This window comes from Kogia breviceps, chromosome 1, assembly GCF_026419965.1.
Source record: "Kogia breviceps isolate mKogBre1 chromosome 1, mKogBre1 haplotype 1, whole genome shotgun sequence".
Taxonomy (NCBI): domain Eukaryota; kingdom Metazoa; phylum Chordata; class Mammalia; order Artiodactyla; family Physeteridae; genus Kogia; species Kogia breviceps.
Window position 1 is genome coordinate 125,603,117 of NC_081310.1, and position 14,282 is coordinate 125,617,398.

Below are 14,282 nucleotides of genomic sequence, written 5' to 3' on the forward strand. Positions count from 1 at the left end.
ATTGGATGTAGATAACAAAATTATTTTGCATTAGAGAATACACAATTATATTTTTGCAGATATTTGCAGTTTTTCCCCGCCAAAACAGAAGAGCCAAACAAGTGTGTGATTTGAGATTCCCAGGTTCTTTCCTATTTCTTCTTCAAGTAAGACATCAAATAGAATAAAAATATCAAGTGACAAGTGAAAAAGAAACAGAAAATAAAAAATTACATAACCCATAAACTGAATCCTTAAAAAATTTTACATGTTGAACATGAAAAATCCTTATAATTTTCACTTAGTTGTAAATTAAACAAGCTTTTGATTCTATGAAAATCAGTTTCAGTATTTCAGCACCAAATGAGGGATAAATAGAAGGCAAAGAGAATAGGAATGGTAGGTGATGGTTCAAGGGTGCTTAAGACATATTTACAACTCAGCTCTGTTTTCCAGAAGCTGATTTAATATGGATGTGATGGTGTAAGAGGGAAATGAAAGGAGATGCCAGATTGAAGTCTGACAAAACAGTGCTATATAAGCCAAATGTTAGAGGATCATAGTACACTGTGATGAAAGACTTAGGTGTAAACTTCAAGTATCCTTTTTTCCTCCACCCTTCCAAAGAACAGTCAAGATCAAACTAAATCCTCCTAAAGACACCCTTCATCTGCCATGTATCCTTCGATGTGAGGTGAAGAGCCCAGGAAGCTGGATGAGATCTGGACTGCTGCCGGGCTTCCCAAACTCGATGTGCAAATGAATCATCTGGGACTCTTGTTAAAACACAGATTCTGATTCAGAAGGTCTGGAGTGGGGCCCAAGTTTCTGGACTTCTAACAAGTTTCCACGTGATGGCCAGGTCAATGGGCCACACCAAGGAACAAGACTTTAGCGTGTGTGGGCCCAGGACCCAGTTCTTGGTTTTATCAACCTGAAGCTTGTTTCCGCAGCACCTGCAAAGGAGGCCTGAGGTCTACAGAAGCTCTTTAGCAAGGATATATTCTCACAGTCACTGCTTTTGTGATATGGAAAAAAGTATACTGAAATAGGACAATTTTTTAAAGATTATCTTATAAGCTACCACAATATATAAAAAAGAATGGGGGATGGGAGCAGAATGACCCTGCTCCTCAGCCTTCATCTACCCACACACAGTGATGTCCGAAGCACATCAGAACCAAAGCAAGCCAAGAAACACAGTACAAAAAGTAACAAAATAAGTAAAAGGGTTGTGCCTCCAGGTGGACTCAGGGAACAGAACAAGGCATGAATCTTCTACTGCTGTCACCAAACTCAAACTCTCTTGTTTATAGAATCAGCATTTTAGAGGTGAAAGGGCCAAGGATATCCTGTACTCGTTATTTTATAGATAAAGAAACTGAAGCCCAAGAACCACATACCTCAGATTTTGGTCCAATCATCCTTCTATACCACTAGCTAATTTCTTTAATCTATTATTGTCCAATTTAAACAAGGGAAGGGGGCTTCCCTGGTGGTGCAGTGGTTGAGAGTCCGCCTGCCGATGCAGGGGACACGGGTTCGTGCCCTGGTCCAGGAAGATCCAGGAGTGGCTGGGCCTGTGAGCCATGGCCGCTGGGCCTGCGTGTCCAGAGCCTGTGCTCCGCAACGGGAGAGGCCACTACAGTGAGAGGCCCGTGTACCGAAAAAAATTAAAAAATTAAAAATAAAAAAATAAGCAAGGGAAGGGGAAACCAGAAGGATTTGAAAGAAGAGCAGACAGATATTGTTTGTACTATAATTCTGATCAACAAACTTGGACACTGAGAATTTCAGGCTTTATCCACTGCCCAGGAAACCCCTGAGATCCAGTCATTCAAAACTCCTCAACCTCCCACGATCTCAAAGCTCTGTTGATATATCTCTATCAATTGTTTATTTTCCTCATTACATTCATTATAATCTCAACTTCCAATCTGCCCTGTTCACTACTCTCATACTGCTCATACTGAATAACCATTTTTCATCAATGGCCACTGACTTACTCTTGCCTTTTTAATGTCTTGGGTAACCTCAGGGGTTGAACACTGCTGGTCAAAACTAAGAGATCCAGTCTAAATGCCTCTGTAGGCCTTTGATTTTATTTTACTAAATTAATTCTGACATAAATTCAGGTGGGTTATTATTGCTTTTAAATTCTCTACACTATATTATTGCTAAGTCTCCAAAACCCACAGAATCTTTCTCTAATCTCCAACTAAGAGAATACTGAAGGCTACGTACTTTATATGTATTTTTTTTCTTTCATCTCATCAACACTTAACTCAGGCAATCTGTTAAAGTCTCATTAATAAAGCTGTGGCTGATTTACAATTCGCAATAAATCAAAAGATGCTGAGCTGAGATTTCCCTTCCCTTCACAGGAAAGAAAAAAGTGCTAAGCAAACAAATGCTGTCAATAAGGTTAAAGCGGTGGTTCACACTAATCTGGAGAATGGTCTGAGCATTTAGAAGTGTCATTTACATACAACTGAAATTCTACACCATCCTAATCTCCTCTTCAAAAGTGATCTCCAAGGATATAATGATCTAATTAATCCTCTTTGAAGAACAGTATTTTTAAAAATTTTCCTTTCAAAGTATTAATTTAGCCATTTCTCCTTTTAGCCATGTTTAATATTTATCTTCTTAGTTCTCCAGAGTTTTCCCTGCCCTCCTCTCTTCATCTTCACTTGTTCCCTTTCACCAGTCTAGCTGCAGTTCCTGCCCTGTCATTTTCTGCCTTCTCGCCTCTTCTGTACCACTTGTCTCTCAGTTTTTCTTCTGGTTTTCCTCTACAGTGGAGCATTCTGCCCAAGACCTTGAGCTAAAGCTCTGGAATAGAGAGGAGTAGGGGAAAATGCAGATCAGGTGAGCAAGCTTTTACTCAGTTCATTTTATAGATTCGTACTGACTATGATACTTGGCACTAATGAACGATAAAGTGAGAGGCAAAAAGGAGCAAAGCTAATAATAGTATCAAATGAGGTTGAGTCTGAAGACACTGAAAACTCTTGGGGAAAAGAAATAAAGTCACCATAGTGACCTTATCCAAAGAGAATTTCCATAGTCTGATTGCAAAACGCTATCAAGAAGGATGTTTCAGAAGTAGTAGTTAGATATAGTACAGGAAACGAGATGTTTTTATGCCTAGCCTGGAGCAGATTCTAAACTGTGATTTTTGTCAGATTTTATAACTCAAGCAGAGTCAGGCTAGCAAGTAATCACAAGATGCCTTTAGGGAAAACACAAGAAACAACGTAGGGAGTGGTGTTGTGATTTATTTGCTAGTCGAACCAGACCTGAGCCAGTGCTATAGGAAAAGCTGAGAAAGCACCATCGCACTAACACTATATCTAGACTTATATTCTTTTGTTTGTTTGTTAGTTTTGCAGTATGCGGGCCTCTCACTGTTGTGGCCTCTCCCGTTGCGGAGCACAGGCTCCAGACGCGCAGGCTCAGCGGCCATGGCTCACGGGCCCAGCCGCTCCGCGGCACGTGGGATCTTCCCGGCCCGGCGCACGAACCTGCGTCCCCTGCATCGGCAGGCGGACTCTCAACCACTGCGCCACCAGGGAAGCCCTAGACTTATATTCTTAATGAGATTAATCTCAACATTATGATTATCTGTGATCACAAAAGAACTTGTTTTCACTATCTAAAAGTAGGAATGTCATCCCCAACATCCTGGCCAAATTCCAACTTTATAATTACTACCTATTGAGTGAACACTACTATTAACTTGGGTAATTATACATACCAAACTCCTACTCATGAGTATACTTAAAGTAAACATTCATTGTACAGCTGTGGGTAGTTTTATGAGACTAAACTAGAGAGGAAGTTTTCTATGCAAAGAGAAAAACTGAGTAATGGTTGGATAAAATATAACAAAGGTTCAGCAGCAATAGAACATAATATACTATCTTCACTAAAATTCAGAACTGTGTTGTTCAATCACTTTTTTTTTTTTTTTGTGGGAGGGGGTGTATGTGTCCCAAATCACCTGAGAGGTCATGCTCATACTGCTATCAATCAGAGGGGCTACCTCTGCCAGCAATTATCATCACGGCATCATGCTCAGCTAAGAACTGCCTTCAGAATCTAAATGGGTTCATTTGTTCATTCATTCATTCAACAAAAAAATTATGTATCTACTATGTCTCAGGCACGGTTCTAAGCACAGGGATACAAGGTGAACAAGGCAAGGTTCCTGCCCTTAAGGAGCTTAAATTATAAATAGAGAAAAAGACAGTAAACAAATAAATCAATAAGTAATAGGAAATATACTGAAAGAATGATGGTACACAGTAACTTGGAAGAAGTATTTAATATATAGGATGGCCAAGTAAGGTTTTGCTATGAAGGTCATTAAGCTGAAACCTTAAATGGATAACACGAAGCCAATTGTGAGAAGCCAGGAGAAGTGCATTCTAAGAGGAAATAAGTATAGTGGCCTTGAAGCGGGAAAGGCTTGTTGCATTCAGAGAACCAAAAGGCCAATGTGGCTAGTAAATAAGAGGTTGAAGTGAGGGACAAGGGCTTGATTAAGAAGGACCCGTTGGCCTAGATAAGGACTTTGGATTTTCTTGTGGAGGTAGGAATACGAATTTAAAGATAAGTAATTCACCATCCTGTGAAGATTATAATATGCATCTTGCCATCACTTCACTGAGAATTCTATTCTAGATCTTTGCTACTCAAACTTTGGTTCAGGGACCAGAAGCAACAGTTTTGGCATTAACAGGAAGTTTTTTAGAAATTCAGAATATCAGGCTTTATCTTAGTCCTTCTGAATAGGAATCTGTATTTTAACTGGTGTTCAGTATACACAATATATAGGTTGAGAAGCATTCACCTAAAATGTTGCTCTGAAAAATCAGTATCTGCAACTAATATCAAACCATATGCACTATTGCAAATGACCAGAAGTTGGTTTAACAGTAAATTAAAAAGAAAAAAAAATTACTACACTGTTCTACAGAGAATGCAAATTCTGGATATTTCCAGTTTCTTAGAAAGATCTTAAATATGATCAGACCTAAATATGTGAGAGCAGAAAAGAATTAAGAAAGATCATAAAAGATGCTGCCACTTACACCTATTTGGCATAGTTACTTTAAAGAAAAGATTTTCTGTAATACAGAGATATTTTGTGATAGCAGAGTAAACTTCATTTTCCAACTAGAAGAGCTGATTACCTGTCTCCTGCCAATTCCTGTCTACTAACGGAGTAAAGCCCATATCTCAAAAATATAACTTTCATGACTGAGTCCACCTCATTCTTATCACTTAGTCTTCTCATGCCTTATATTCTCAAATGTTTATCTTCTAATCTCCTTGTTCTAACTGTTCCTCAAACTTCTTAATTTTGAAAAATTCCTAAACTACGGAAAAGTTGAAAGAATAGTACTCAACATCTGTACACTCTTCACCAAGGGTAACTGTTAACGTTTTGTCACTTCTGTTTATCTCCTTCTTTCCCCTTTTCTCTATGCACATGCACACTTATTTGTTTCTGAATCTAAGTAGCAGACATTTTTGATCAAGGGTCCAATCATGGGTCACAAACTACATTTGGTTTTCATGTCTCTTTAGTCTCCTCTAGTCCATCTCCCCACCCCCTTTTTTTGGTTGTCATGACATTGACACTTTAGAATAGTTCAGGACAGTTGTTCTAGAGAATGTTCTACAATATGGATTTGCCTGTTTTCTCAAGATGAGGTCCAGGTTGAACATTTTGGTGAGAACACCATGAATTGATGTTTTCTTTGAATAGTCCTCATAGTTCTGCGATTATGTTTTACATTCCCCAGTAAATTATAAATAAGCTCCTTGAACGACACAGCCTTGCTTTTTATTTCTTTGGTAATTCCTCAAAGAATGTAGCATAATCTCTGTATACATTACATACGCAATAATTAAATGAAAACTTGCAAGCAGAGTTGAGAACTGTTTCTAAGAATACCCATAACTGTTACACATTGAATACTTTTATACCAGACTAGAAACATTTGGGCTTTGCCTCTAAAAATTTTGTGAGAAATAATTAAGCATGTAAACAGTTGAGCACAGTCCCCAGTACAAAATACATCTAGGAAAGAGCTGGGGCTAAAAGCAGATAGATATTAAGCAGACTGGACTTCTGAGGTTGGAAGGTGAGGGAATAAAGGGTGTAATCACCTATTACATCCCAAAATATTTTTATGAGTAAATTGGGCTTTAAATGGAAGATTGGGACAACAGCAGATTTAATAAAAATCTCATCTTTTAAGTCTCACTTGAGTTAGATACTGATTAGAAACTATTTCTCAGAGAAGAAAGAAGAGCAAAATAGGTCATTTATTAATTCCTATATAAATAATAGGGCAGTTGAGAACAGTTCACAAGGACAATAAAAATATGGTATTAAAACCAAGTGTGTTAGACAAGATGGGGTTCAGGGGATATTTTTAATATTATTTTCAAGGCATCTAGTAATTCAAAACTTCACATCTAAATGAAGCTTACTAGATTGAAAGTGAAATTTAAAAACTATCTAACATGTCATGCAAAGGGAAGGGAAGCAATACCTATGACTTGTTTGAAGAACTTCTTCTACACAGAACAAAAGACCAGTAAATAATTTAGATATGGTATATTAGAGAACATGTGGTATATAAGCTATTCCTAATTAAGACCAGGTGTTGAACTACCGCTGACATTTTGAAGTATGCCAGCTAGTGATTAAGATTATTCTTCCACTCTGCCCAAACATGTTTTAAGTGTTGTTCATTATGTAATCCAGTTGCCCTTAAGATAGTGTTTACGCTTCTCTTTTGCTGCATATATTTACACACACACACACACACACACACACACACACACACACACGACAAGCTACTGAAAGAGAAACAGAAGTTTTATCTCATCCAAATGCAACTGGGGAAATGTACCACTATATGATGCTTATAAATGTCTTAGTGGTGAGCTTCTGTAGATTTATATTTCATGAGGAAAAAAAAAAGGTCAATGTCATTTTCAGAAATCTCATAGCTGCCAGACAACTTTGTAATGCTGGACACAAAATGTGGACACAAATTCTAAAAATCTGAACAAACAAGCTGACTTTATTTTTCTAAACAATACTACTGAAGAAATCTGAAATTATTATGTGAGTGCTAAGAAATGTTCTTTTTAAACCAAGATATATTCTGAAAAGCAATCATGCAAATACACTTAAAATCTACTACACACTGTATAAAACCTGATGATTTAAGATACTTGCCCTTGAGATATACAATATTACATAATGAATAGTTTTTATGACCCACTTAGCTAAATAAGCTCATGTTTCTTCTCATTTACAGAAGAGTTATTTGATTTGGCTGATGAATGTAGATTTTTGGTTTTATAAAAAAGAGTCATTAGGGATAATTCAGAGAGCCAAGAATTACATGGGCAGATGATATGCCATATACAATTAGCCCTTACAAATAGCTCTCTAGCAAGAAAGTGATCCTAACCTTGTGTATCAATGTTATCCTCTTGCTTCAGTGTGAGGATTATAGGTATGCTAAATAGTGGTATAACAATCAATTCTGTGACAATAAAACAAGTTCAGCTATCTTCAATCAAACAGATAAATACACTGTAACTATATGACTATCACAAATACCTTTCTAATAAGTTACCTCAATATGGTATTTGATCCTACATAGTATTTTCAAATATTATCTTTTCGTCTCATGGGGCCCAATTCCCATTCCCTTCAGTATTTGTAGAGAGAACTTTATAATTATAGTCAGAACTCCAGGTGTGAAGAAAATATCTGAAACTATTGCTAAAGAGGGGAGTCAATTTCATTTCATGATAACTTGCTCCACTTTTCTTAAAACCATTTCATAAAATTATCTATCTACCTGTTTATCTAAAGAGTCTTAACAACTTGAAAGGCAAGATTATGTTAAAAATATAAGCTGCAGGGCTTCCCTGGTGGCGCAGTGGTTGGGAGTCCGCCTGCCGATGCAGGGGACACGGGTTCGTGCCCTGGTCCGGGAAGATCCCACATGCTGCAGAGCGGCTGGGCCCGTGAGCCATGGCCGCTGAGCCTGCGCGTCCGGAGCCCATGCTCCGCAACGGGAGAGGCCACAACAGTGAGGCCCGCATACCACAAAAAAAAAAAAAAAAAAAAAAAAAAAAAAAAAAAAATATATAAGCTGCAATCCCTGTTTTTCAGGAATTTATAGCTAGTACTTACATAAATTATAGTAAAGATAGGATGAAATTCAGGAGTCTAGTCACAAAACTGAACCATATAGAATATAGGTATTCATCAAATAAAGATTTCTCAATCATAAGTGGAGACAATATAATGATTTTTATTGCAGGGCATCTGGTAAAAATATTTCACATTTTTAAAAGGATACCACACTGAAGAGCATCAATATTCTCTTCAAAAATTCAAGAATGTGAAGAATGTAAAATTATAGGTAAGTTCGGTTGGTCTTCTCCCCCAAGAAACTTACAATCCACTGGGCTCAGCATATATATCCCTTAAAATGCTTTATCTCCTTGAGATACAAAATTTGAGTTAGAAAGTGTCAGAAAACATTACACATCCCCTATGTGCTATTTACCTGATCTTGCAGTGACATTACTGGATTATTTTTGGTCGTGTTGATGTGAAGAACATGGTATTTATTCTTTGCACATAGGTCATAGGCAATATTGGTAAAAGAGGTGCTTGCAGTTTTGGGGACTCTGTTATAAATGATCACCATGTCTTCTTCCTCATCTAAAGCTGCATCTTGCCGAGGGCCATCCATCGTATGTCGCTGCTCAATCTCTCGAACTTCATGTCTTGCAATAGCCCTTTCTGCAAAGAAAAACAGATTATGAACTTAGTTTTAAAAGACACTATAAGGAAGTTGTAAACACTGAAAATAATTTCCTATTCCTGGAACATAGTTTTCCTATTCAAGAACTGGGTTAAGAGCAGCTGAAAAAATGTTTTGAGGGCCAAAACTTCAGAATTACCTCTGAAGGATAATACATATGCATATGAAGAATGAAAGAATAAACAGTCATCAAGTTTAGAACTCCACAGACCAGAGAGTTCTTCAGTGTAGTTCAAAAGACACTTTACATTCCAATAGAATTTCTACAGCCTGAACTAATTTTCAAACACATAAAGACAGACTGAATAGAATACGAAACTTCACAGTAAAAAATACACTTAGAAAATAAATTACTTATAATTTAGGCAATGATTTTGAAATTTATTACTTAGGATGTAGTTATCGCCTGCTTTATCAAAATGTAGCAGGGCAGTGATTATAAATGCTGGTGTGATTTTTAGGTAACAACAGTAGAAACGACACCATAATAAAACATTTTTCTTTTTGGTGTTGTATTACAGATAAGTCCTGGTTATGTTTATTCCTTAAATTCCATGGTTCCTCTAATTCAAATCACTGCCCACCAAGCAGTTTGAAAAGCAGTAACATTTTGCTTTAGAAAACTTCAGCTTCAAATGAAGAAAGAAAATGGGAAGAAATGAGGGGGAAAAAATAACAAGATTGCAAGTTACTTTGCACAAAGACAACTGTTCACACACAGCATGCACCCTCCTACCACCAGCTCTCTGTGCAAGCTATCTTACCTGCCTTGAACTCTCATCCATTCTCCCTCAACCTCGACCCTATCTAGTGAACTCCTCAAACTTCACATTGAATTTAATCATCACTTGCAAGGGAAGCATCATCTAATCTCTCTAAGTAGGTCAAATCACACACACACACACACACACACACACACACACAAAATGTATGTGTATATACCTCATACTGCATGTCTCATACATAATTGCAATTTTACATTATATGTGTGTTAGCATCTACCTACCATACTGCGACAATTTAGTAAAGTTACATGAAAAAGCAATGTGGTATAATTACAATAACAAGTTCAGGCTTCAAATATTGTCTGACTATGCATCTTAAATTTTGGTTCAGAAGATATGGCCACTATGCTAACACAGTATGCTCTGAGCTGAGGATTCACATTCAGAGGACTTGAATTAAAGTTTCGGGCCTGCTGCTTACCAGCAGTGTGCTTTCCAAAGCAGGAAGAGAAGCACATATATGCCTACAAGTGTATCCATTTTCATGGGGGAGAGCTGGTTGGGAATGTGGAGAAAAAGAGATGAGCTTAATGTTGAACATACTGTTGGATTGTCCGGGACACACAGGAGATTAAGATAATTGGGCACATAGGTCAAGTGCTGAGAATAAAGGTTCATGCAGAAGAAAGACATTTGGGAAAACCACAGGAATGGATGAAACTACCTAGATAATGTAGAATACATAGCATGGAAAGAGACAGTAATCTTAGAACAGAATCTTAGGGAATACCAACATTTAAGGGCCAAGAAAAAAAAGACAATGCATAGAAAAACACTAAGAAGAAATAGAAAGAAAAAGAAATCTGGACAGATTTTTAAGAAGCATATACCACATGTTTAGAAAGCATAATATTTTTCAAATTGACAGTACTATGCAAATGAATCTATGATCAAGGTAATGTATGATGCTCAAGCATCTCCATAGGATATGGAAGCTGTCTCATTAAATTCAACATATGGAGAGCCTAAGCATATTATATTCAATAATTTTAAAGGAATTTTATCTTCCAAACAACCTCAACTGTCACCACAGTCCAAAACTATTATGGTATTGTTATGTCCACACACCCTCCTTTTTCTACTAAGAGAAATAAAACAGTACTGTTGTCATTTAAGGGCTGACAGAACTGTGAGAGCAGCCCAGATATACATGAAATTACCTTTACTTTTAATGGCTACACCAACAACCAACAATGCTGAATTTACTTTCACTAGTTTTTCTGAAATCAAGCATTTGGAAAAGAAACAGTTTGTTATTTTTTTAAAAGAAATTATTTAGTCTATGGATTTTTTATTTTTTAAGGTGCTAAAACTCTAGCTGGAGCATGAAACTAGCATGTTTTTTAAATGAATCATTGTTGGGCTTCCCTGGTGGCGCAGTGGTTGAGAGTTCGCCTGCCGATGCACGGGACACGGGTTCATGCCCCGGTCCGGGAAAATCCCACATGCCGCGGAGCGGCTGGGCCCGTGAGCCACAGCCGCTGAGCCTGTGCGTCCGGAGCCTGTGCTCCGCAACGGGAGAGGCCACAACAGTGAGAAGCCCGCGTACCGAGAAAAAAAAAAAAAAAAAAAATTAACCATTATTCTTGGTTCACTATGTGTATTAAAGCATATGAACTGTATATTTCACACAATTAAAAACATTTCTTAAATTATGAAAAGATGCAAATTCAGGTAACTACTTTCCTCTTTCAAATAATACATTTATATGCATTTTCTATTTTTCAAATGTTTTTACTTTGCTTAAGCAAACAAGATAATTACTAATGTAGTGTTATGCCTAAAACTACATAAAAAGATAAAAATAGTTTGGAATATTAAGATAATTTTTGCTAGTAATATTAGTCCATAAAATCAAATCTCACTTAGTTGAAAAATAACAGTAGCTACTGTTGATGGTGAACTACTATCTCTTCTCCTGTGACAATACTTAAAACCAGTAAGGATGTTTGCAATATGGCCATTTTCTTTACTTAGTAAGTACTCAATAGTTCCTTTTTTTTTTTTTTTAATCAAAGAAGCTCTGCACCTAGTTAGTATAACTTCTGAGACTCTCTTAAATCAGTGGGGAAGCTTTATTAGTTACAGCACATTTGGAGTATACTTAGAGAATGTAGGCAGCATATTTAAAATACTAAAGATGCATTTTGAAGTAATGCTTTTTTCATGTTTGAGTAATGAATTATAAAGAATCTGCTATGCAAGTTATTCCAGAACTACCACAAAATGTACAGCCTGCAAATAACATGGAGTGCAATCTGAGTCATGATATTACAGGCAGGCCAAGCACAACTGGCACTAATATTCCAAACACTGAAGATGGACACTGAACTTCATGGCAATTCTAGTTCTTCTAGGCTCCTATTGAAGGTGGCATACATCTCAGTTCAGTGACCTTTCCACATGGCAGATTACCAACAAACACAAGTCTTCTAAAAGGCCATTCATAATAGCAATAATTACCTATTTCTGCATTGACAGGGCATTAAAGGCCTATTTATTGAAAGAACATAATGATCAAGCTAAGTATAAAACACTGCATTAAATACACCAAACTAAGTCTTACAAAGGATTAAAGCCACAAAGATGTATATATTAAACTACAGAAAAAAGAAAAATAACTGAAGAAAAGATTTTTTTTTTAATTGCAACATATTCTTTGAGTAGTTTTTTTTTTTAACATTAAGGTCATTATTTGGGGAAACACCTTTTCTCTTTGAACATTGAAATAAATGTTCAATGTATTAAATAATTTAGAGAAATGTTTTGTATTCTGTACAAATTAAAGCACTCATGAATATAATCTTCTGCCCCCACCAAAGCTCAATTGTGCAATGGTTTCAGCAGAAAATAAACATTTTACAAATGTTCAAAATGTGTAGTATATCTGTATAGTGGGTAACACTTTAGGATTATAGGGATTAAAAAAAAAAAACAACCCGCAAATGGAAAGACCAGTAAATTGCCTTGCTTTCAAATACTGAAACTTCTGCATGTTACAGTAAAAAATATATAGTTAGATGATAGGTAAATAACTAATAAATAAAAGGCAAAGAACATTAAGAAAAAAGACCAAATTTTTATTATCTATAATTGAAAGAAAACATAGAAGTTGACAATAACAATATTAAGATTTCAGTAGATAATAAAGGTGGTTTGTAACAGATTTACACTACATACGTATAATAGAACAGAGCAAAAATATGCATTAGTGGCTCATAATGATTTTTTGGGTCACAGACCCCTTTGAGAATATTATGAAAACTATGGACCCTGTCTCCCTGTGCATTGCAGGGCTTCCTCTTAGAGCCCAAATATCGGCAGGGGGCTCCACGACCCCAGTTTAATTACTTCTAAAAAAAAAAAAAAAAGGCTCTTGGACAGTAAGGCCTGATAGTAAACTGCCTAGAGGCATTAGTATGTATATTGAAAAAAGAGGTTACTCACAAGTAAGAATAGCAGGCAAAGAGAAATCACAGAGGAAATTGGCAGCGTCTACTGAAAAAACGTCTATGGGGAGGGTGCCTTGGCACAAAACTTGACCTGATAGGACTCCGTGGCAAGTGTGCCTATTGCAGAGCTAGATAATTTGGGCTCTAAGAGCTTGGAGCCATCAAATATCTGAATTAAAGTGGATCCTTAGCACTTTCTAGGGATAAATCCTGAGTTGTGTAAATCCCCAAATACTGTTCTGAAGTATAATTTATTCCCCATAAACTTTATTTATAATGAGAAGTAGGAAGCAACAAAGTTGCACCGAAAGAAAGCTATTATAAGGTTAACTGATTCCTTTTGCAGTACCACTTACTATGAATGTACTGTCTAGCCAGACACTATCGGATCCTCATGGAAGCAGCACTTTGTAATCATTATGAATTAAATAAATTGGTTGTCTGATTATATACATCACTTTCTTATGAATATTTTTAGCCTGAGTCAGTCTCCTTGAAGTCAATCACCATGGGGACTGACAAAATAAATTTCTATATGGATGACTAAAGGCTGGACTCCCAACACTGGCAAATGCTTTCTTGTGTGGTTTCCAGGCAGTCAGCAAGGGTGCATGTGTTATCATTAAAACTTACAAGTATGTTTCAGTGGATCATCCTATAAAAAGGAGTTGAGAGCATCTTCCACTTCAAGGAAGATAGTGTAAACCTATGTTTTGCTATTCCTCCCATGAAGTACAACTAAAAACCCTGGACATTATATATAAGACAAACATAAGACTTAAAAGCTGGAGAGAAGAAAACAGACTACCTAGGGCCCTTGAGACCCAAGGAATGACACAGTGGTTAGTTCCCTAAGTTTTCTTTAGCCTCATATATCCCAGGCTTGGAACAGTAGAAGCGAGCAACCGAGGAGCAGGCATACACAAAAAGAAACCCAACAAAAGCCTGCTATCTCTTGCCAAAGCACCAAGAGACAGCATAGTAAGACAGAAAACTTTAGATAATAATCACTCAGCTTTAGTCAAACTCCACAGAAAAAGACTGTGGTCCCACTTCCATTCGCACAGGCCTGGTGGGTAGCCTAGACTTCCACCCTCACAAGAGTGTGATCAGATGCCCAGTATCCCTGATGGAGTGGTGCCAGGGAAGACCAAGTAGGGAGCCAGGACTTTCATCCCAGGCAGCAG

General features: G+C 37.0%; 1 protein-coding gene across 2 annotated transcripts in view; it reads right to left on the reverse strand.

The window, feature by feature from the left end:
- The window catches only part of HS2ST1 (heparan sulfate 2-O-sulfotransferase 1), a 190,643-nt gene that overhangs the window by 34,744 nt on the left and 141,617 nt on the right, over nucleotides 1–14,282 (reverse strand). For both annotated transcript variants that reach the window (XM_059061650.2, XM_059061641.2), the window contains exon 2: nucleotides 8,598–8,836. In XM_059061650.2, the coding sequence (XP_058917633.1) occupies nucleotides 8,598–8,836 (239 nt within the window). The remainder of the gene's footprint in view (nucleotides 1–8,597; nucleotides 8,837–14,282) is intronic.